This window comes from Erinaceus europaeus, chromosome 3 (assembly GCF_950295315.1).
Source record: "Erinaceus europaeus chromosome 3, mEriEur2.1, whole genome shotgun sequence".
NCBI lineage: Eukaryota > Metazoa > Chordata > Mammalia > Eulipotyphla > Erinaceidae > Erinaceus > Erinaceus europaeus.
This window is the reverse complement of record NC_080164.1, coordinates 183,093,462-183,117,484: the sequence shown is the minus strand read 5'-3', so window position 1 is coordinate 183,117,484 and position 24,023 is coordinate 183,093,462. Positions and strand designations below refer to the sequence as shown.

The window sequence follows — 24,023 nt, the reverse complement described above, 5'->3', positions numbered from 1 at the left end:
CTCCACATTCATAGTAGTGAAAGTTGTCATATGGAAAAAAAAAATTTTTTTTTTCCTTAATGGATGCTAAGTCAGTCACAGCTCTGGAAAGAGTTGAGTCATTTTCATTATGTCATCTCTGGCCATGTTTGAGTGTGAGTCTCGAGTGCGTGTGTATGTGTGAGTGAAATCCTATATGTCAGGTTGCGTCGCTGGGGAGAGAGAAGAGACCAGGAACTCGTGGCGGAGCGGGAACGCAGATCTTTATTCACGCGGACGCCCCAGAGTTGGGTGCAGGCACAGCGGGTTTAGGCCACGTGGAGCTAGCAAAATGGCCGCCTCCCACTATGTCCACCAGCCCTTCTCCGGGTCAGGATGCTGAAGAGAAGCGGTGAAATTGGAACAGCAGTGGGTTTTATAGGGTAGAAACCAGAGGTGGCAAGTTGGAAATGGCTAAGAAAGAGGCAAAAGGCATGCTGGGAAGGTGAAAGCGTCCTTAGCAACTGTTGGGATGGTTTTAACTGAATTAGCAATACCCTGAGGGGATAACGTGGTGGGGATATTTCAGGCAAAACAATGATTATGTAAGCAGAGCAGGGAGGCTGGCTTTAAGGCCCAACATCTCCCCCTTTCTTTTTATCTGATGGCCATAGTATCAGGAATGTGGGGTTCTTTGTGAGGCAGGGAGTCTGATAGGACAAGGCACACCTTTGGGGTTACTCCTGTCTCTCCTTGCTCAACCTCTCGGTAGAGAAACTAACAGGATTGACACACTCCTCAGGTTCAAGCCCTACCAAGCTCAACCACATCCTCACAATTTCCCGACATCTCCCTCTTTCCAATAGCCACATTTAAATGGATCAATGTCTGTAAAAGACTCCATCTCTGACAGAGGAATAGTAGTGTAGGGGTGAACAGAAACCTGTTGGGCAGAAACCTAAATGATATCGTGCAGGCGTTTTATTTAAAAGAACTGGAATAAGACAGGGAGTGATAAATAAGAGTAGTAAGGGACAGCGTGAGACTGAAGAGAGAGGCCTGGTAGGTGGAGAGGGGCTGCCTGATGGCCAGAAAGGGGGCACTGCCTAATAGGCGGAGGAGTGGGGGCCTGATAGGCCGAGGGGTGAGAGGGGTGACCTGGCATTGCAAAGTCCCGAGACAGCTGGCTGCAAGGTCCGTGGACTGCTACAGTCAGTCCTCGAGAAGTCCAGCACTGTAAAGGGAGTGTCCAGAGGTGTACCAGCAAGTCCGATAGAAGCGTCAGTCCAATACCAACGACCAGGGGAAGAAATGCAGCACGTCTATCTCGATGGGGGAGGACAGCCATTGGGACTTTGCTTCTCTGTAGAGAGTGAGCTGGAACCACCAAAAGGTGACAGGTGAAGCAGAAGCAGGAAGGGCAGACAGCGATGGGCGAGGGAAAGGCGGTAACGTTCTGCCCTTGGAGTCTGTGAATCAGGTTCTTCAAATGGTCTCTCTCCCCTGTGACACAACCCGACACCTATAGGCAGTCCTCCCTGTAGGTGGGGAGTGAGGACTCGAACCCAAATCCTTACTTGGGTCCTTGTGCTTAGTACTATGTATGTAACCATCCTCATGAAGCCAGAAGTTCCTTTTTTTTTTTTTTTTTTTTTTGCCTCCGGGGTTATCACTGGGGCTCGGTGCCAACAGTATGAATCTACTGTCCCTGATAGCCATTTTTTTTCCATTTTATTGGACAGGATGGAGAGAAATTGAGGGGGGGAGATAGAGAGGAAGAGAGACAGAGAGACACCACTTGTGAAGCATGCTCCCTGTAGGTGGGGCTCGAACCCTGGATCCTTGCTCAGGTCCTTGTGCCATGTGTGCTTAGCCAGGTGTGCCACCACCCAGCCCCCCGCCCAGAGTTCCTTCTCTGGAAACTATTTTTATTTTTATTTCCATTTGTATTTTTGATGAGGCAGAGAGAAATTAGGAGGGAAGATCAAGAGGGAGAGAGAAGGAGAGACCTGCTTCACTGCTTGTGAAGCATATTCCCCATTCCCGCTGGGGAGCGGGGGCTCGAACCCAGATCCTTGTGCGTGATAACATGTGTGCTCAGCCAGGTGCAGCAGCGCCCAGCCCCTTGAGGCAGGTTCGTCCTCTGCTCTGGTCCTGTCTGCCTGTGCTCCAGGGCAGATCTGTCAGTAGTACTGGACTCCAGGTGTGAGCTGTGGCCAGGGCAGCAAGTGGCTCCCTGAACACAGAGCCCACCCTTTGGCCCAGGACCGTCCCAGGGCTCCGCTGGGTGGCGGTCCTGCAAAATGGTCTTTCGGGGCTGAGCTGGCTCCACTGAGGGGAGCCGGGCACCTTTGCTGACATCTGAGCACTTTCCCCTCAAGTCCCTTAGAAGCTGGAGCACTTGGTGAGCTTGCCGGCTGCCTGGCGCCACCTACAGGCAAAGCCAGGAGGAGCCTGGAGCCCGTGTTGGAGGGACAGGAGGGAAGGAAGGAGGGACAGGAGCAGGGACAAGGGCAGGAGGAGCCTGGAGCCCGTGTTGGAGGGACAGGAGGGAAGGAAGGAGGGACAGGGTGGAAGGAAGGAGGGACTAGAGGGAAGGAAGGAGGGACAAGAGCAGGGACAAGGGCATGAGGAGTCTGGAGCTCCTGTTGGAGGGACAGGATGGAAGGAAGGAGGGACAGGATGGAAGGAGGGAGGGACAAGAGCAGGGACAAGGGCAGGAGGAGCCTGGATCCCGTGTTGGAGGGACAGGATGGAAGGAAGGAGGGACTAGAGGGAAGGAAGGAGGGACAAGAGCAGGGACAAGGGCAGGAGGAGCCTGGAGCCCGTGTTGGAGGGACAGGAGGGAGGAGCCTGAGCCTGGGCCCCTGGTGAAGTCTGAGCTACAGCTGGGCCCACAGCCTGTCCCTCCTGACCTGGGGACATGGTGCTGTACAGAGATGGAGCTTGGGGGCCCTGTGTCAGGGTGAACGGGGACTCGGGGTCCCATCCTGTTTTGGGTCTCTAACAGTGACCCTCTGAAGGTCCCTTTCTCCTCGGGACATGGGGCGGTGTAGTCCCTGGGCTGGGGTGGGGTGAGGGAGAGCTGGTATCACTTGGGGGTGGCTGTCCCCACAGATGAGTGTGACGGGGGGCTTCCTGCTCCTGGGGGCTTCCACCTGCAGGGGTGCAGAGCTGCTCTCTAAGGACTCGGCTCCTTGAGATTGCTATTAGACCAAATGGATGCCAAGCCAACTAAAACACGTCCCTGGACCGGTGGAGTCCTTACTTCTGCAGTTGTGTCAGTCAGGCCTCAGTGGTCACCATGCACAAGCCTCATCCCCTGTCTACGGGGGAGGGGGGAGGGGGGATCTTCACGAGAGGTGACTCAGTGCTAAAGTGTCTCTCTGTCTCTATCCAATGAAAAACAAATTACATGTCTTTGTGTCTCTATGTGTATATGTAGATACTGTGTTAAATGTAATATGTATATCTATATCTATATCTATATATATATAGATAGTTATATCTCATTCTTGAAATAAACAGCCAAAGAAGTAGCTTGTACAGACAGACAGTGTGCTGCTTTGCCAAGTGTGAGAGAGCCTGGCTTCCACCAGAGCACTGAAGGAATCTCTCTCTCTCTTTTAAACTATTGGGTAAAGACAGAAATTGAGAGGGAAGGGGGGAAATAGGGAGAGAGACCCCTGCAGCCCTGCTTCAGCACTTGTGAAGCTTTCCCTCTGCAGGTGGGGATCAAGGGCTTGAACCTGGGTCCTTGCACACTGTTGTGTGTGCTTAACCAAGTGCACCACTGCCTGGCCCTTCTTTTATGCAATATCTCTCTCTCTCTCTCTCTCCATATATATATATATGAAAAAGAACACAGGGACCAGAAGATACCATAAGCACCCCAGGGGGGAACTTCATGGCTACTAGGGCTGTGATTTGGTGTTCCTCCATCTCTGCCTCTCTGAGTGTGCAGAATGAAATACTGGTCTGGGGAGGTCACTTAAATGGCATTACATGGAGAGGATACCCCTGGGCCATTCCTTCATGCATCAGAGAAGAGTGGCACCAACCAGGTGTCCAAAACGGATGAGCAGCTGAGAAAGTTGTGGTCTAGATACACGATGGAATACTACTCAGCTTTGAAGAATGATGAATTCACCTTACCACACTTTTGGATGGAGCTTGAAGGACTCATGTTCAATGAAATCAGCCAGAAAGAGCTAGAGGAATATGGGATGACCTCACTCATGGATAGAAGTGGAGAAATAAGAACAGAAAGGGAAACGCAAAGCAAAACTTAAACTGGGCTTACACGATGTGCCAAAGTTAAGGACTTGGGCGTGGCAGGGCGTCTTTCAGGTCCTGTTGCATGATGGTGGAAGAGGACCTAGGCTGGGGGTGAGAGAGTTTTGCTGAAATCTGAGAAATTTTACATATGTACCAACAACTGTATTTACTGTAAACCATTAATCCCCCCCACAAAAAATTGAAAAAAAAGTGAGGGGCCAGGCAGTGGCACACCTGGCTAAGTGCACATAGTACTAAGCACAAGGATCCTGGTTCGAGCTCCCGGCCTCCCACCTGCAGGGGGGTCGCCTCATAAGTGGTGAAGCAGGTCTACAGGTGTCTGTCTTTCTCCTCCCCTGTCTATCTTCCCCTCCTCTCTCGATTTCTTTCTGTCCTGTCCAGTAAAAACAGGAAAAAAAAAAAATGGCCTCGAAGAGTATCGGATGTGTAGCACCAGCACTGAGCCCCAGTGATAACCCTGGAGGCAATAAATAAATAAGTAAATAAATAAAAAATAAAGAGTGGCATCTTCAAAGACACTCTTCTGCTCTTCAAACATCTCAGGAATTCCCACATCTCACTAACTCACTTATTGGCCGTTGCAGCTTCTGTAATTGGGGGGTGGGGGAGGCTCCCTTCTAACTGCCCATCTTGCTGTCTCTGCTGAGGAGCCTCTGAGAAACAGTTGTGAGCCCAGCTGCAAAGAGAGGCGTCTTTGTTCCGTCACGAGCACCTGCTCCACCCTCCTTGTTAGGGGACCCTGGGAAGCTTTCGCCTCTTCCGTCTCACAGGAGTGAGCTCCGAGCTCCTTGTGTGGTGCAGGTTGTAATTGAGGAGCAGAGACACATGTTTGTCAGAGTTGAGAGGTCAGACAGCACCGGGGACGGCCGGGCCTTTGTCTGGCCACAGAGCTGCCATTGTCAGAGGCTGAAATGTGACCTGGGCCTCTGCCTTGCTTCTCAGGTGACCCCCAACTGCTTTCTGTCCAGTCCTGGCCGGTCACTGGGTTCTGTTTCCCAGCTGTAGATTGAAGGTGAGAGAAGACTTGGATCTACTGGTTGACTTCTAACGCCACTGCTTGTGGGACTTGCCTTAATCCTAATAGAGATGAATTTTATTTGATTCGGATTCTAAACACCTAATTTATCTTGGAGCTGGGTGATGGCTCACCTGGTTGAGCGCATATGTTACAAAGTGCAAGGACCTGGGTTCAAGCCCCGAGTTCACACCTGTATGGGGAAAGCTTCACAAGTGGTGTCTACTCTATTGAGTGTGCCACTGTCAGGCCCCCAGAGATGCATTTTGCAGCTGAACTTCAAATGACTATCTGGTTTCTAGTTTGCAGCACAAAGGTGCTAGAACATTCTCAGCTTCAAGGTGCCCCTGCACTGCACCCTCAGGCCCCTGGACCCTGAGCGCCAGCCATTGCAGCACCTTGTCCTCGCCCAGCACGTGCGTCTTTTCTGTTCACCCTATTCTGATTACCTGGCGTCACACAATGGCTCCAGGTGCTTTGCTGTTTGAATCAGCCTGAGAGTCGGGGAGCCGCAAGGAGAGGCACTGCATCCTGGCAGCTGGGCGCTGAATCCTGAGGGTTCTTTGAACCCAGGGCTGGGCGTCCTCTCTGTGCTGTGGCCTCGAAGCCTGGACTCTGCTCTCTGCAGTCAGTCTTCACAGGCTGGTGGTCTCTCCTCTATGATTCTCTTTCCTTTATATATGTATTTCCTTTTGTTGCCCTTGTTTTATTGTTGTAGTTATTAATGTTGTTGTTGATGTCATCATTGTTGGCTAGGACAGAGAGAAATGGAGAGAGGAGGGGAAGACAGACAGGGGGAGAGAAAGACAGACACCTGCAGACCTGCTTCACCGCCTGGGAAGCGACTCCCCTGCAGGTGGGGAGCCGGGGGCTCAAACCGGGATCCTTACTCTGGTCCTTGCGCTTTGCACCACCTGCGCCTAACCTGCTGCGCCACCGCCCGGCTCCCTCCCCTTTCATTTTCTAGGTTTTCAATTTGAGGGCCTATTGGTTTGATTCTCAGCACTGCATATGATTGCATGGTGCTCTGCTGTTTATCTCTCACACACACATAAAAATAAGAGTTGGACATCTGAGATGCCTTCAAGTCTAGGCTATCACTGTGCTACTCTGAACACAGGTGCACATAGATCTCTTTAGTTTTTTTTTCCCTCCAGGGTTTTCTCTGGGGCTTGGTGCCAGCACTATGAATTCACTGCTCCTGGAGGCCATTTGTTCCATTCTATAGGACAGGACAAAGAGAAATTAAGAGAGGAGTGGGAGACAGAGAGGGAGAGAGACAGAGAGACACCTGTAGACCTGCTTCACTGCTTATGAAGAAGGGATTATGCCCAATGAAGTAAGTCAGGAGGAAGACCAACTTCCACTGAAACCACTTGCCTGTAGAAGATAAAGAAACGGGAGTGGGGCAGTAGTGCAGCGGGTTTAGCGCAGGTGGCGCAAAGTGCAAGGACCTGTGTAAGGATCCCGGTTCCAGCCCCCAGCTCCCCACCTGCAGGGGTGTCGCTTTACAGGCGGTGACACAGGTCTGCAGGTGTCTATCTCTCCCCCTCTCTGTCTTCCCCTCCTCTCTCCATTTCTCTCTGTCCTATCCAACAACAACAATAACAACAACAATAATAACTACAACAATATAACAACAAGGAAAACAAAAGGAAATAAATAAATATTTTTTAAAAATTAAAAAAAACAAGATAAAGAAACACAACTATTGGGGGCCGGGCGGTGGTGCACCTGGTTAAGCACACATAGTACTAAGTGCAAGGACCCACACAAGGACCAGGGCTTGAGTCCCTGGTCCCCACTTGCAGGAAGACACTTCATAAGCGGTGAAGCAGGTCTGCAGGTATTTCTCTGTCTCTCATCCTCTCTATCTCCCCCTCCCCTCTCAACTTCTCTCTGTCCTGTCCTATAGAATGGAATAAATTGTTGGTCATTACGCCAGGCCCCCTGCATTACTTGATGCTGTGGTCTATTTACATAATCATTGTTTTGCCTGAGACCCGCCCTGCCTGTAGGGTATTGGTTTAATCCCCACTGGTCAGATGGAAGCTTGCTACTTTTGTGCTCTTTTCTCCTCTCCATCCCCTATCCTACCAATTTCCTTTTCCGACCTGCCACTTCCACTACAGAAGATAGAAAGGCATTTTTCTCTGATCAATAAAAGAATTGCATTGCGTTCCCGCTCAGCTACGAGAGTTCCTGGTTTCTCCCCCGCATCGCTGAGTAAGCAGGTTGGCTCTGGTCGAATTCTCTCCAACCCAGAGAGCACGTGCCCAGGAAGAAACACCCTCAGGCTAGCCCGGCAATAAATGTTGTTGCAAATGGTTAAGACTTCACCTTTTTCATAACGGCACAGTATTTCAGCCATACTATCTATGGTGTCTGCCTTATCCACTCATCTGTGCCTAAGTTGTTTCTAGTGCTTGGCTGTTGTATAGTGACAACAATACTTTGATTCCCATTGACACAATAGCACCTGCAGCCCAGGTCAGCAAAAGGTCCTGATAAGCCCTATCAATTCTTGCCAACTGGTGCTGCTTTTCTGAGGCCCTGCCTCTCTCTTAGGGGCAGAAAAGAAATGCAGTCAGGAGGAATCCACATTGAAAATGAGCAGTCTGCTCTCCTGCAAGTATAATCAAGGTGTCGAGCACACACATTTAGAAGCTTATTTAGTAGGCCTCAGCAAGGATGATGCTGCCATTAAGGGTTGGATTTGTTCCAACTTGCTTTTCAGTGTCATCAATAGTGTGTATAAGTAAGGTCATTTAAAGTATCAGCAGGTGACAGTTGTAAGGATTTCAGACCCAATTACAAAGGCTAGAGAAATCAGATCTGACCTGAACATGCTCCATATAGGAACTCTGGTAGGGCTGTCCAGCTCGGGGGAATATTGGGTTACAGGAGAGACCCAGCACTGACCCTCCGCAAGGAGACCATCAAAGCAGACTATGTTTGGGAAGAGGAACGCAGGTCCTGTTCACAAGGCTTCTAACTACCCTGGACAAGAGAGAAGAGGGAGGCCAAAGACCCTTGTTGGCTGAAGAGATGAACTCGGATTCCTTAGGAGTCTGAAAAGGGAGGGGAAAAAAAACAACAGGTAAAAGAAGGTACTGTGTAGAAAGGCCATATGATCCACCCAGCTGTGAAACCATCTGTTCAAAGTAGTTTGCTCCAAAGGCTGAAGAAGTGATGGAAACAAACCAGAGAAACTTGACATTCGTATGGTGAATATTTATTTATTTATTCATTCACTCATTCATATTTATTTATTTATATTGCCACTAGGTTTATCACTGGGGTTTGGTGCCAGCACTATGAATCCACAGCTCCCAATGATCCTTCCTTTTTTTAATATTTATTTTATTTATTTATTCCCATTTGCTGTCCTTGTTGTTTGATTGTTGTAGTTATTGTTGTTGTTGTTATTGATGTCGTCATTGTTGGATAGGACAGAGAGAAATGGAGAGAGGAGGGGAAGACAGAGAGGGGGAGAGAAAGATAGACACCTGCAGACCTGCTTCACTGCCTGTGAAGTGACTCCCCTGCAGGTGGGGAGCCAGGGGCTCGAACCGGGATCCTTATGCCGGTCCATTAACGCTTTGTGCCACGTGTGCTTAACCCACTGCACTATCGCCCAAGTCCCTGATGCTTTAAAATAATTAATTATCTTTATTTATTTATTGGATAAAGACAGCCAGAAATAAATAGGGACGGGACTGATAGAGAGAGGGATACAGAGAGATACCTGAAATACTGCTTCACCACTCGCAAAGCTTTCCTCCTGCCAAGTGGGGACTGGGGGCTTGAACCTGGGTCCCTGTGTATTGTAACATGTGCCCTCATCCACCACCCTGCCCCTCATCCATCCATCCTTCCTTCCTACCTGCTTGCTGGTCTCTCTCTCCTTCTTTCTTTCTTTCTTTCTTTCTTTCTTTCTTTCTTCTCCTTTCTTCCTTTTTTCCTACGCTTTATTTGATAGGAGAAAAATTGAGAACAAAAGAGAAGATAGAGAGGGAGAAAGAGAGACACCTGCAGACCTCCTTCACTGTTCATGAAGCCTCCCCCCTGCAGGTGAGGAGCGGGGGCTTCAACCCCCCCATGTGTCTTTGCACATGGTAGCACGTGCACTCTACCAAGTACACCATCACCCAGGCACCCCCCATTTTTATTTTTAAAAATAAATATTTAAAAATTTCATTTGTTTATAGCATAGAGAAATAGAGAGAGGAGAAGGATATCTAGAGGCAGAGAGATACCTACAGACCTTCTTCACTCCTTGTGAAGCTTCACCCCTACAGGTGGGGACTGGATGTTTGAACCTGAGCCCTTGTACATTATAATACATCCACTCAACTGGCTACACCATGTCCTGTGGCTCCTTGGTGAATATTTCTTATTAAACTTTCCCTGCAAATAGCCAGGCTATATAAAGATATTAAAGAGTGTCTATAAGTCACTTACATTTTGGAAGTTGGGCGGGTTAAGCGCACGTGGCGCAAAGCACAAGGACTGGCTTAAGGATCCCGGTTCGAGCCCCCAGCTCCCCACCTGCAGGGGTGTCGCTTCACAGGTGGTGAAGCAGGTCTGCAGGTGTCTGTCTTTCTCTCCCCCTCTCTGTCTTCCCCTCCTCTCTCCATTTCTCTCTGTCCTATCCAACAATGACATCAACAACAACAACAATAATAACTACAACAACAATAAAAAACAAGGACAACAAAGGGGAAAATAAATAAATATATGTCACATATTTCACTTCCTGTAAAATTCCTGGGCTGTCTGTTCCAGTATCCGTCCCACCTCAAGTCACTCTCCCTGCTTTACCCACACACCAGCAGAATAAATTGCCTGGTCTCGCTGAACCCACTACCCACAGTGCAGCCTTTATCATGGCACTGAGTTGGAAATGTCTCCTTCACTAGGCTCAAACATATCTCTCCTTTTAGTGTTCTGGTTCCTGCAGCTACTAGGAAAATGTGTGTAGACTGAGTTAACCAAGTGCTTCTGTGTTGTTTTCGACAGGTTATGTTGTTTTCGCCGGGTTAGCTTCACCGGCGGGTAACAGACGACCAGGGACTCATGGTTGAGCTGTAGGCAGTATCTCTTTATTCATGCAGGACTCAGCACAATCTAAGACGAGCTAAGTTAAACTCAAAGTACAGTACAGTACTCTAAAACTCACAATGCTGTCTTTATATATACTTGCCAAGTAGGGTGGAAACAGGATGTGACATAGAGAGGGTGGAGAGAAAAGTGACTGGTGAAAATCAGAGTGTGACAAAGAGGGGATCAGGGTGTGACAAGGAGGGGGGGTGGAGCAAAAACATATCATGAAACAGTGGGGATTGAACCAATGCCCTGGAGGGAGATGCTTGTTAACAGCGGTTATGTAAATAGAATGAAGTGGTTATGTAAATAGAATAGTGTTAAGCAGGGGGGATTTAAGCCAAATGAAACAGAAGGGGTCTCATGCATACCAACACTTCTGCACACGTGTAAGCTCAGCGGCACTCTGCTGCTGTCCACCTCTGTGGCCTTCTCTGGTCCAGGAGCTGCTAGAGGCCAACATTTCATTGTATTCACCTTGTTTCCCTAGAAGGTGATGCCCAGTGTTACGAGCTCATAGCAGGTGCTCTGTCAATGTTTGAGTGGTTAAAGCACAAGTACTCTCAGCACATAACACAGCAGAGTGTTGGAAGGTACTTGACAGTGTTAGTTGTAAACAGACTTGCATTTTCCTTAATCTGCCCTATTTTCTTTCTTTTTTCTTTTTATTTATTTATTTATTTATTTATTTAAGAAAGGAGACATTAACAAAACTGGAGGATAGAAGGGGTACAACTCCACACAATTCTCACCACCGGATCTCCATCTCCCCTCCCCTTCCCTGATAGTTTTCCCACCCTCTATCCCTCTGGGAGTATGGACCCAGGGTCATTGTGGGTTGCAGAAGGTTGAAGGTCTGGCTTTTGTAATTGCTTCCCCGCTGAACATGGGCGTTGACTGGTTGATCCATACTCCCAGTCTGCTGAGAAGAGGTAATTTTTAAAAGCTGACATTCATCTCTCTCTTTGGCTTCCAGGGTTCAAGAATGTTCTTTTATGAGGATTCTAGTCTTTTTCTTCTTAAGTGTCAGCAGGTGTCTATGATGGCTGTAGCAGGAATGAGAACTGGGGTCTGGAATAAGTCTTGCTGTTTCTTGCCAGGCTACAGATATGTATGGTGGAGACAGATAGCTTTACCCATGTCCTGAGTGCCATAGGTTTTCAGGGTCAGAGGAGGTGGAGTCCACATCTTCACACAGACAGGACTAGAGCTGAGCCCTGAAACAGGAAAGCATAAAGATAAGTTTCTCATGTAACTTCCATTTGCTCTTACTTTTTCCTTTTTTCATTTATTCCTTTTTGTTGCCCAATCTGCCCTATTTTCGACCCATTCTTCAGGAAACTGGGAGTTTAGATATCAAGGAATGTTTGTTCTTTTGTGTGTCTTTTTTTTGGTGTGTGTGTGGACTAAGGAGTGGGGTGGACCGGGCCTTGTTCAAACACTATTCTGCAGCTCTGGGCCACGTTTTAATTTTTCTTTCTTTTTCTTTTCTTTTCTTTCTTTCTTTTTTAAGAAAGATGACATTAACAAAACCGTAGGATAGGAGGGGTACAACTCCACACAAATTTCCACCACCAGATCTCTATATCCCATCCCCTCCTGATAGCTTTCCCAGTCTCTATCTCTCTGGGAGTATGGACCCAGAGTCGTTGTGGGTTGCAGAAGGTGGAAGGTCTGGCTTCTGTAATTGCTTCCCTGCTGAACATGGGCGTTGACTGGTGGGTCCATACTCCCAGTCTGCCTCTCTCTTTCCCTAGTAGGGTGTGTCTCTGGGGAAGCTGAGCTCCAGGACACATTGGTGGGGTCATCAGTCCAGGGAAGTCTGGTCAGCATCAAGCTGGCATCCGGAACCTGGTGGCTGAAAAGAGAGTTAACATACAAAGCCAAACAAATTGTTGAACAATCATGGACCTAAAGGCTGGAATAGTGCAGATAAAGTGTTGGGGGGTACTCACAGCAGACTATTGTGTACTTCTGCTTTCAGGTATATATTTTTCCCCTAGTTTATGGGCATGGGTGAACCTATGCTGGACCTGGACTATATCTAGGTTTGGGGACTTTATTGGGGAGTGGACCACCTGGAATGGAATCAGAGAATACTATGAAAGGAAAGGTCTCACCCGAGTGATGAAGCTGAAGGGTTGTCATTCCACACCTGAAGTCTCTGGACACAGTCTGAAGTGAAGCATGCTGGGGTGGCACTCGTTGCGTTGATTAGGTTGTGATTGGCGGATGCAATATTATTTGATATGAATTGAGAGAAGCATGCAGGAAAGTGGGCCCCATCCTAAGGTTCCAGGACTGGGGGAAATATAGGCTCTGTAGTGGAGATGCGAGGTTCCTGCTGTCTTAGGGTTCAAGAAGACAATGGATAGTTATTGTTATCATCACATTATTTGGTAATGGGGTTAACTTTGAAAAGTCCCTTTGTTAGGGTTTGCTGTATAATACCCAGCATCTTGTATATAGCTGTGCCACTTTTTAATTTTTCATTCCAGTGTGTGTGTGAGGGGTGGGGTGAGTGGGTTGGGCAGCAAGACGGCAGCACTTCCCATGTGGTGCAGGGGCTGGAGTCTGGGGTGCTGTGCATGACAATGCAGGCTCCCTACCCAGTGCACTGTCTCTCTAGCCCCTCTTGACAGTAACATATCTCAGGACACTGTGTCTGCCTCCCTCGCAGAGCATCGGACGTTGGGGTGCAGTTTCTGCAAAGAACCAGGCCAGCTGCATGTGGACTCTCAGCTCACAGGTACACAGTGGAGGTGGTGGGCTTCCATCAGCAAGCAACTTGGGGCAGGTCACACATTTGCTTGGACACTAGGATGGTGGTGATGGGGGAAGGGAGTGCGTGGAGAATGGCTTTTTCTTTTTTTCTCTTTTTTTCCTGGGAAAGGACATCTAGCTCCAAGTTGGAGCAGTTTCTCACAAGTTAGAAGAAGGGGAAGGGGACTTCTTCCCCGGACCAAGTAGGGGTGCTTTTCATTGGGGTATAGAGTCCTTGTGCAGAAGAGGAATCCCAGAGATGTGATTCATGCCCAACGAGTCCCAATCAGGCCTTTCCTCTCTCTCTCTCTCTCTCTCCCGGCTGCCTGGGGCCCTTTGGAGCCTACCAGGGCGACCTCAGAGAAGAAGGGGCAGGAAAGCGGCTGGGGACTTTTTCTTCTTCTAGCGTTTGCCCTTCTTCCGTAGCCAGTCAACAGCGTCAGGTTGAGCCTGATGTAAAGTTTCGAGACCTCCTTTGAATCTGGAGAGGTGGCAGTCGTTGACTATGTGGGTCATAGTCTGTCTGGAGCCGCAGGGGCAGTTCGGGTCGTCTCTGGTTCCCCAGCGATGGAACATAGCGGCGCACCGGCCATGGCCTGTTCGATAGCGATTGAGGAGGGCCCGATCATAACGTGCTAGGTCAAAGCCGGGTTGACGCTCGCAGGGGTCTGTGATGAGGTGTTTGTTCTTGACCTCAGCTGACTGCCAACTCTGTTTCCAAGAGTCTGGAACAGAGAAAGACGTTCAGTGTAGGCGTAGGGGACCAGATTGGGTGACGAGACGTCAAGTGTTGGACAGGGTGGGCGAAGATATCCGCCTATATTGGTAGGTCCGGTGGAGCGTAGACGTGGGAAATGAACTTAGATGATGCCGCATCCCGACGAATATCTGGCGGGGCGATGTTGCTAAGAACTGGCAGCCATGGAGCCGGGGTGGAACGGATGGTTCCAGAAATTATCCTCATGGAGGAATATAATTTGGAATCGACCAAGTGGACATGGGGGCTACGGAACCATCCTGGGGCACAGTATTCTGCAGTGGAATAGCATAATGCCAGAGATGATGATCGCAGTGTGGAAGCGCTCGCGCCCCATGAGGAGCTGGCCAGTCTTGCAATGATGTTACTCCTCGCGCCCACCTTTGCTGCAGTTTTTATGAGATGTTCGTGAAATGACAGGGTGCAATCGAGAGTAACGCCAAGATAGACTGGCTGGGCTTCATGCCGGATTCTCGTATTGCCAAGCTGCACATTAAGCTCACACGAGGCCGAGGCATGGTGTAGATGGAAAACAGATGATACCGTTTTTACAGTGCTAGGGATTAGTCGCCATTTTTTACAGTAATCAGATATCAGATAACACTTTCATGAGTGTTTCCTCGAGGATGTCGAACTTGGATGCCTGACTTGCACAGCAGATGTCATCGGCTAGATGCTTTGGCACAGGAGAGGCAGCAGCTACTCCAAAGGGAGTCTGCGTTTCGCCGCCCGGTAAGCTTGGTCCACATGCGCTTCCGTAGCTTGACCACATTCGGTCGACTTCCGGAAAAGGTTCCGCTGTTAAGATTCAACTTTTTTTTCTTCTGCAAACCTGAGCCCAGAAGCTAAGAGGCTGAAAGTCCTACTTTTGGATCCTACAATCCTTAACTTAAGGTGTCAATGATTTAGGGACGCGGGAGGCGGCGCCGGAAGTGCGGTGAGACGTCACTTCCGCCGCGTCGCTAGGCGCCGCCAAGATGGACGCTACGCGGGCCCGAGAGCAGCTGCGGAGGCGGCACCTGCTCCTGCCGGACGCCGAGGCCCTGCTGGACCGCGGGGACTCTGCCGGGCAGGGTGAGGCGCTCTCCGGGGCTTCTCTGCGCAGCGCCGGGGTCCCCGGGGGCGAGGGCCCCGCAAACGGCCGCCCCGCCGCCCCGCCGCCCCGCCGCCCCGCAGGAAGGGCCCGGGCCCGGCCATGGCCGGCTGCTGATGTTTATTTAGTGTCAGATAGGGTCCTCGGTGGCCGTGGAGGAGAGCTGGTGTCGCTCCTGTTGGGTGACAGCGCACAGAATGACACCTCTCCCCCGCGGTTCTCTTTCATTCATTCATTCATTCTTTCTTTCTTTCTCTCTTTCTCTTTTTTTTTCTAAATATTTATTTGTCCCCTTTTATTGCCCTGTTTTTTTTAAATTTATTTTTTATTTAAGAAAGGATAAATTAACAAAACCATAGGGTAGGAGGGGTACAACTCCACACAATTCCCACCGCCCAATCTCCATATCCCATCCCCTCCCCAGTAGCTTTCCCATTCTCTATCCCTCTGGGAGCATGGACCCAGGGTCGTTGAGGGTTGCAGAAGGTAGAAGGTCTGGCTTCTGTAATTGCTTCCCCGCTGAACATGGGCGTTGATTAGTCGGTCCATACTCCCAGTCTGCCTCTCTCTTTCCCTAGTAGGGTGGGTCTCTGGGGAAGCTGAGCTCCAGGACACATTGGTGGGGTCTTCAGTCCGGGGAAGCCTGGCCAGCATCCTGGTGGCATCTGGAACCTGGTGGCTGAAAAGAGAGTTAACATATGAAGCCAAACAAATTGTTGAGCAATCATGTACCCAAAGCTTGGAATAGTGGAGAGGAAGTGTTAGGGGGATACTCACTGCAAACTCTAGTGCACTTCTGCTTTCAGGTATATATTTTGCAGTAGTTTATGGATACGTGTGCACATACGCTCTCTCTCACAGAAACTGGTGTATATCTAGGTTATGGGACTTTGTTAGAAAGTGAACCACCTGAGATGAAATTAGAGTGTACTATGAAAGGAAAGGTCTCACCCGAGTAATGAAGCTGAAGGGTTGTCATTCCACATCTGAAGTCTCTGGACACAGTCTGAGCTGAAGCATGTTGAGGTGGCAATCGTTGCGTTGCCTGTTTTTTTTTTTTTTTTTAAGATTTATTTTTAAATTATTTATTTATTCCCTTTTGTTGCCTTTGTTGTTTTATTGTTGTTGTTATTGATGCCGTTGTTGGATAGGACAGAGAGAAATGGAGAGAGGAGGGGAAGACAGAGTGGGGGAGAGAAAGACAGACACCTGCAGACCTGCTTCACCGCCTGTGAAGCGACTCCCCTGCAGGTGGGGAGCCGGGGGCTCGAACTGGGATCCTTACGCCGGTCCTTGGGCTTTGCACCATGTGCGCTTAATCCACTGCGCCACCGCCCGACTCCCTGCGGTTCTCTTTCTGAGCAAAGCTACCTTTTTGGGTTCGATGTCGCCAACATGCCGGGATGGGTGTGCAGACCGGCTGCTTCAATGCCCCTGGTTTGCACGCTCGACACCGGCGCAGGCTTCGGTGCCAAGGGCGGACGACTTCAAAGGGTGTGTGCGGAACAGGCTGTGGTTTGCAGTCGCTGGGCCACAAAGCACAAGGTGCGACGTGTGTGCGGTAGGAGTTGAGCTCATGGGAGCTGGAAGAGATGGGCTTCTCTTTCCGAATGGTTCTGTCCTGTGTGTTGTAGCTCACTGGCTCCATTCAAAGAGAAACCAATCCATAAATAAACAAGTGTGGGGGAGGCAACAACATAGTTAGGCAAAAAAGGCTTTCGTACCTGAGGCTCCAGAGTCCCAAGTTCAGGCCCCAGCACCACCATCAGCCAGAGCTGAGCCAGGCTCTGGTCTCTTTGTATCTTTCTGCGTCTCCCTTTCATTAGAAAATAAACTATATATAGAAAGGTAAATGAATAAGTAGAAACACTACACTCAGGGATGCTGGTTGACTAATATTGAGAGTATTCTGCAGAATTTGTATCACACACACACACACACACACACACACACACACACCCCTCCCTGACAGCCCCAAAGCAGGGAAACTTCAGATTTATGCCAGTCGTTCTTACATGAACAGAGAGAGAGTGCAGTTCTAAGGGATCATCTTAGGACTAATTCAAATATGTTGTTATGAGTAGTAATTAAAAAACAAAAGGGGTCCTGGCTAAGCACACATATCACCATGTGAAAGGACTGGGTTCGAGCCCCCGATACCCACCTGCTGGGGATGCATCTCACAAGCAGTGAAGCAGGTCTGCTGGTGATTGATTATCTTTCTCCCCACCCACCCTCAATTTCTTTCTGTCTTGTCAAATAAAAATAGAAAGAAAAATAAATCACATAAATAAATATTAAATAAATATTTAATTTATTAAATAAATATCACAATAAATATTACAGTGGTCTGGGAGGTGGAGCAGTGGATAAAGCACTGGACTGGCACACATGTGGTCCTCAGTTCAATCCCCAGCAGCACATATGCCAGAGTGATGTCTGGTTCTTTCTCTCTCTCCTCCTATGTTTCTCATGAATAAATAAAATATTTAAAAAAATAAATATTACAAATCTATTTTGTGCTCTGATGTTTGTCTACTCCTGAGGACTAATTACTTCCCTAGCTGAAATATGAAGCATAGTAATATTGATATGTCTACGCCACCAGATGGCATCATCCTGAAAGAGCAAATATGTAGCCTTAATTTCAGAATGCATTGACGGGGGTGGGGGGTGGGGTGGGGGAGAGGAGGATCTCCTGTAGTGAAGTTGTTCTCGGAGGTGCCTGCTATTTCTTCACACAAGGTGCTGAGGGTTTCCCAGATCATGTTGGTGCTGTGATGGGAGGGAGTCTGATTTATAGAAAGCTCTAGGGAGTTATTTTATTTGACTTAAAAATAGTTTATTTTTCCTCATTCACTCCCAGTAGTTCATTACGTTGGAATCTCCCCTAATTTTCAGAAACCTCAGTGAGCGTCGAGAAAAAGGAGAAACCTCTCCCACGACTTAACATCCATTCCGGGTTCTGGATCTTGGCATCCATCGCTGTGACCTACTACGTTGACTTCTTTAAGACTGTTCAAGAAAATTTGTATAAGAGCAGGTGAGAAGACAGTTGCTTTATAGGTTAAGCACCTAGGTCTTTTTCTTTTTTTTTTAAACATTATTTGATAGGACAGAGAGAACTTGAGAGTGGATGTGGGGATAGAGAGGCAGAGAGAAACACGTACAGAATAACTTCACTGCTGAAGCTTCCTCCCCCCCCCCCGAAGGTGGGGACTGGTGGGCTTGAACCTGGGTCCTTACTCATGGTAGCACATGTACTTAGCCAGGTGCAGCCACTGCTTGTCTTATTTTCATGTCACATCATGGTAGATGTCCCTCTGGGACGCTTCTAGTGGGAATTATTTTTTTTGAAAGAGGTCCTTAGGCTGTTCATGAAAACTTGGACACCGGCCAGTGTGTCGGGTGCTGTCAGCCCTGGCGTCATTTTTGTCTTCGCAGTTGGCTCTTCTGTGGCGGGGCCCTGTTGCTGGTCAGCTTACTGATTGCTTTCTACTGCGTGGTCTATCTGGAGTGGTATTGCGGCATTGGAGATTATGATGCCAAGTACCCAGCCTTGATCCCCGTCACAACTGCAACTTTCATTGTGGCAGGTGTTTGGTAAGTTGGCTTTGGAATGATTAATGGGGACACGTTTCCAATCGCATCATGATTGATTTACAAGATATGAAACTTGAAAGAAGAAAAAAGGAATCCAGGAAAATGCCTTCCCTGTCATTCCTAGTCTCTCACCTCCTACGCCTCCCCCCCCCTTTTTTTTCACTGGTTGATGGTGGTGCTGGGGATTGAACCTGGGACCTCAGAGCCTCAGGCAGGAGAGTCTTCTGCCGAACCATCCTGCTGTCTCCCCAGCCTTCTCATTCTCCTTTTTCTCTGTTTGTGTAGCTAGTAGTTTAAAAACACAAGCGGTCATATCCTGCACACAGTGAAAAGGCACTTTTGCTTTTTTAGTCACTGAAGCAGACATGCAGAGACTCGAAAGAGCAGAATGGTGTGTTTGCAAGGACTGTCACCAAGTGAGCACTGGCAGAAATGCCACCCCCTCAGAAAGCGAGCTGTGGCAGCATCTGCCGCCACCTCCTGCCTGTCCTCGCCCCTGCGCCTGCCTTCTTGCCCACAGGGAAACGCTGCCAGGCTGATGGGGGTGAATTTCTTTTTCTTTTTCTTTTTTAACCAGAGCCCTGCTCAGCTCTTACTTATAGTGGTGCAGGGGATTGAACCTGGGACTTTGGAGCCTCAGGCATGAGAGTCTCTTTGCATAACCATTATGCTGTGTACCCCTGCCTCTTTCTTTTCTTTTGTGTTTGTGAATGGCCTGATTTTTGCCACCAGGGTTTTTGCTGCGACTTTGCACCTGCAGGATTCCTCTGTTGCCAGCAGGCTTCCTTTTTTAAGAAGGTGAGAGCTAGAGAGGAGAGACACCACAGTGCCACTCCACTGCTTGGGAAGCTTCCTTCTTTTTTAAAAAGATATTTTTTAATTCTTTTTTTTTTTTTAAAGAACTTCTATTTATTATTGGATAGAGACAGAGAAATTGAGTGGAAGGGAAGATAGAGATGGAGAGAGAGAGAGACACCTGCAGCCCTGCTTCACCACTCGTGATGCTTTCCCCCTGCAGGTGGGGACCAGGAGCTTGAACCCAGGTCCTTGCATACTGTGGTATGTGCACTTAACCAGGTGCGCCACCGTCTGGCCCCAGCTCCCTTCTTGTATGATGCTCCCACAGGGTAGCCAGGGCCTCAGCCCCGGGTTCTTGTGTGTGGTAAAGGGTGTGCTCTACCCCGCACTGTCTCCTGGATCCTCACTCATTATTTTCAGTTAGTTAATGGTTGAGATAAGGGGGAGAGAGAGCGAGAGAGCGAGAGCGCCTGAGCTTCACTCTGGCACGTGTGATGCCAGTAATCCAAGTTGGGAACCTCATGCTTGTAAATACAGAACCCTAGTTACTGTGCCACCGCCCAGGCCTCTTTTGCCACCACCACCGCTGCCAATTCTACCTCCTATTATTATTATTATATTATATTTTACTTATATTATTATGACTGTTGTTCTTATTATTGCTGGGGTTCACTGCCTCCACAGCCCTGAAACTCCCGGAGGCCTCCCCCCCCCTTCCGTTTTCTTGGGTCGAGGAAGAGAGACAGGGAGGGAGGGAGAGACAGAGAAGGAGCGACACCTGCAGCACCACCAGTGCCACCACTGGTGCCACTCCCCCTCTGAAGTGGGGGCCGGGGGCTTGCGGCCAGGTTGGCGCACACGATAACGCGAGCAGCACTCCACCTGGCAGACACGGCCTTTTGGCGGACTTGGCGCCAGTGTTTCTCTCGTGGCTTGTTAAGCCACGCCACAGTCGGTGCCCGTCTCCGGGGAGTCAGCAGGCACTAGGTGTGAAAGCACTTTAAGAAACGGCTCATCACACATATGAAGCACACGCAGCTGGGGCAGTGGAGGCCTCAGGCGTGCGAGTGAGATGTTTTACCAACTGAGCCGCCTCCCCAGCTGCATCCCCTCCTTTTATCTCCTTCTCCTTCTCCTTCTCCTTCTCCTCCTCCTCCTCCTCCTCCTCCTTCCTCTTCCTCTTCCTCCTCCTCTTCTTCTTCTTCCTCTTCTTCTTCTCCTCCTCCCCTCCTCCTCCCCTCCTCCTCCCCTCCTCCTCCCCCCTTCTCCTCCCCCTCCTCCTCCCCCTCCTCCTCCCCCTCCTCCTCCCCCTCCTCCCCCTCCTCCTCCCCTTCTCCCCCACCTCCCCCTCCTCCTCCTCCCCCTTCTCCCCCGCCTCCCCCTCCTCCTCCTCCCCTTCTTCTCCTTCTCCCCCTCCTCCCCCTTCTCCTCCTCCCCCTCCCCCTCCTCCTCCCCCTTCTCCTCCTCCCCCTCCCCCTCCCCCTCCTTCTTCATCTCCAGGCATTGACTTTATAGATGGGTCCTTATGAAACCGCTGGCTGACAGGACTGTCCCACGCTGAGTGAGGGGGGTTCTTGGGAGCTTGCTGCAGAGCGGCTCCGCAGGTTACCGCCGGCACCGCCAGCCGCCTCTGGTCTCTCCCCTTCCAGCTTCAACGTGGCCTTGTGGCACGTGTGGTCATTCTTCACGCCGCTGCTGCTCTTCACCCAGTTCATGGGCGTCGTCATGCTCATCTCACTCCTTGGCTGACTTCTCAAGGTGCGTTTCCTGGAACAGTGAGTGGCTCCTGCCGGTGACCCTTCAGCTGTCTCCTGAGAAGGGCTAGCTCGTGTGGCCTTAGCAGACTCCTCGCGAACTGTTTCAGTCCTGCTCTCACAGGTGCTGTTCGTCTGCTGAGCCCAGAGACCCCTTCCCTCTTGCATTGAGTTGCTGGAAAAGTCGTGACGTAACTCGATGCAAAAATGCCATATGAATTTCCCCACGGCCCAGTGTCATTTAGCTTGTGGTGATCGCTTCTTCTAGAAGGTCCTCTGCCCTTCAAAAGTCTCACAAAGATAGCATTCACACCTTCCAGTGTAGGTAAATTCACGTTTAGACCATTTATAGATATTGATATTTGAAAGAGAAGGAGAGAGAGGGAGAGAGAATCAGAGTATCACTGACACATTCAATGCTGGATTTGAGCTCACGGCCTTATGCTTGAGAGACCAGTGCTTTACCTACTGAGCCATCTCCTGGGCCACCAGCTTCTGCTTACCTACCTCCTGACCAGGTGGTGAAGGAACAGCAGTGTAGAAAGAAGGGTAAAAATACTCAGTTGATCCTCCCCCCCAGAGTGTCCTTTTTCCTTACCCTCCTGGCTGCCTCACAACAGACGGGATGGATGACGGGATGGCACACGGCCCCCTTTCATCTGTGCTTTCCGGCAAACTCGAGTCTCCCCACAAGCCTCTGTGTGCCTGGGGCCCTGTTGCCTCCGACAGTGGGGCCCTTTTGCGGAGAATCAGATAACTGGAGAAGACTCCTTCCCCTCAGGACAGGGTGGGATGACAGAGGTAGCCCAGCCCTCGACATCAGTCACTTGGCTCAGAACTTGGAGGAAATGGATCCCAGACATCATTTTGGGCACAAGGGGCCCGGGGAAGGAAAAGTGTGTGCGCCAAACGAGAGCCTGGAGCCCCGTGCTGTGTCTGCGACCACCCGGCCCTGGGCAGCACTGGCCCTCCCTGCTGGCTAGTGTGTGTCACCCTCCCGACCCCTCCTCCCTCTGGCTAATGTCTCTTAGTCCTCGAGGTCTTTACATACACTGGGGCTTTTTTTTTTTTTTTAATTTTGTAAAATACTTTTAGACTTATTATTGGACAGAGACAGAAATTGAGAAGGGTGGGGAGATAGAGGAGAGAGACTGAGAGACACCTGCTTCACCACTCGTGAAGCTTTCCCCCTGCAGATGGGGAGCAGGGGCTTGAACCTGGGTCCTCGTGCCTGGTAAGATATGTGCTCTGCCAGATAGGCTCTGCCCTGGAGCCCTGATGTGAGTGTTGATAGATAAAGGAGATCCACCTGGTAGAGGACACTCACCAGGTTCAAGCCCTCGGTCCTCATCTGCAAAGGGGAACTTCACAGTGGTGGAGCAATGCAGGTCTCTCTCTGTGTGTGTGTGTGTTACTCTCTATCAAAAACAAACAGGAATATTGGCCACTGGGAATGGTGGAGTTCTGCCAGCACCAAGTCCCAGTGATAACTTTGGTGGTAAAAAAAAAAAGTTACAGGAGTGGGAGTCGGTCCGTAGCGCAGCGGGTTAAGCACAGGTGGTGCTAAGCGCAAGAACCCGCATACAAATCCCGGTTCGAGCCCCCGGCTCCCCACCTGCAGGGGGGTCATTTCACAGGTGGTGAAGCAGGTCTGCAGGTGTCTGTCTTTCTCTCCCCCTCTCTGTCTTCCCCTTCCTCTCCATTTCTCTCTGTCCTATCCAACAACAACAACAACACCGATAATAACTACAACAGTAAAACAACAAGGGCAACAAAAGGAAAGAAAGAAAAAAAAGAAAAAAAAAGATCCAAAAAAAAAAAGGGTCACAGGAGCCAGGCCGTGTTGCAGCGTGTGCAGGTAACTGAGCTCTGCCGCTCGGCAGCTGAGGTAACGCCCGGCAGCGACTGAGCTGCTGCTTCTCTTTCAGGCTGAAGGGCTCGTCAGCCGAACACACGCAGGCAGAGCTGCGGGGCGGACTGGAGTCTTCACACCTGTGCAGCGAGTGGCTTCCGTGGAAAGAGGTGAACTTTACGGCTCTGGGGCTGGAATCAGAATAAATTCCCCTCCTTTGCGCTTCTTAAACTCAAGTGATTGTTGACTTCTTCAGCTTCCAAATAGAAATAGTCAAAAACAGAAAGCACATCTAACTCACTCTTGTTAATCTGTTCCCATCACTGGGGAAAGGGTACCGGTATGAAAATGCGAACAAAGTTTGTTTGTTTCTTTTATCATTTTTTCAAAAAAAGATTTTATTTATTAATGAGAAAACTAGGAGGAGAGAGAAAGAACCAGACATCACTCAAACCAAACTCAAACCGAACTCGAGACCTCATGGCCACCTCCCAGGCCACTGTGAACAGAGTTTCAGTAGAAGTGGATATGTCCCGAGTTTTAGAGATTGTGGCTAATTTTATTTTATGACTTTTTAAATCGCTTTTATTTTACCAGAGCTCTGCCTAGCTCTGACAGATGGTGGTGTGTGGGTTGAACCTGGGACCTTAGAGCCTCAGGCAGGAGAGTCTTTTGCTGAATGCCTGTGCTGTCTCCTGGGCCCTTGTTGTTTCATGTAACCGAGGGGTAGCGGTTCCTGGTTGAGGATCTGGGTGTGTGTGGAGAGGGCTGACGCCGCGTGCCTTTAACCCACTCCGCTGACAGCTGCGGAGGCTCATGCTGCGGAGGCTCACTGTCTCCTCATTCTGCTCGCCAAGAAGACCGCCTGAAAGTGATTTAAGTTTTTTCACCACTTTAGATCCCATTGTGTAAATCACTGAGCTTTTTAGCGTTTGTTTGACTCGAGCTTTCAATGGTTTCTAACTATGTCTGAGTTTTTTGTTTTGTTTTTTTTTACCAATTCAATAAAATATTTTTATAACTTG

The 24,023-nt window shown here is 49.5% G+C and overlaps 1 protein-coding gene across 2 annotated transcripts; it reads left to right on the top strand.

The window, feature by feature from the left end:
- The first annotated feature begins 14,816 nt into the window (after positions 1-14,816).
- TMEM128 (transmembrane protein 128) lies at positions 14,817-24,023 on the top strand. 2 transcript variants are annotated; one of them, XM_007529214.3, is made up of 5 exons: positions 14,817-14,972; positions 17,893-18,034; positions 18,436-18,594; positions 21,042-21,150; positions 23,075-23,234. In XM_007529214.3, exons 1-4 carry the CDS (start codon positions 14,876-14,878, stop codon positions 21,139-21,141), a joined length of 498 nt encoding a protein of 165 aa, XP_007529276.1. In that variant the 5' UTR covers positions 14,817-14,875; the 3' UTR covers positions 21,142-21,150; positions 23,075-23,234. The 2 variants fall into 2 exon arrangements, with proteins under 2 accessions (XP_007529276.1, XP_060044319.1); XM_060188336.1 differs by lacking the exon at positions 21,042-21,150 and having other exon boundaries at positions 23,075-24,023.

Bases quoted from the DNA above. Each gene is read 5' to 3' on its own strand.
- TMEM128 (XM_060188336.1), top strand. From the start codon at position 14,876: ATGGACGCTACGCGGGCCCGAGAGCAGCTGCGGAGGCGGCACCTGCTC. The intron at 18,035-18,435 runs GTGAGAAGACAG...TTGTCTTCGCAG, and splicing joins GAAAATTTGTATAAGAGCAG to TTGGCTCTTCTGTGGCGGGG. The intron at 18,595-23,074 runs GTAAGTTGGCTT...CTTCTCTTTCAG, and splicing joins TTCATTGTGGCAGGTGTTTG to GCTGAAGGGCTCGTCAGCCG.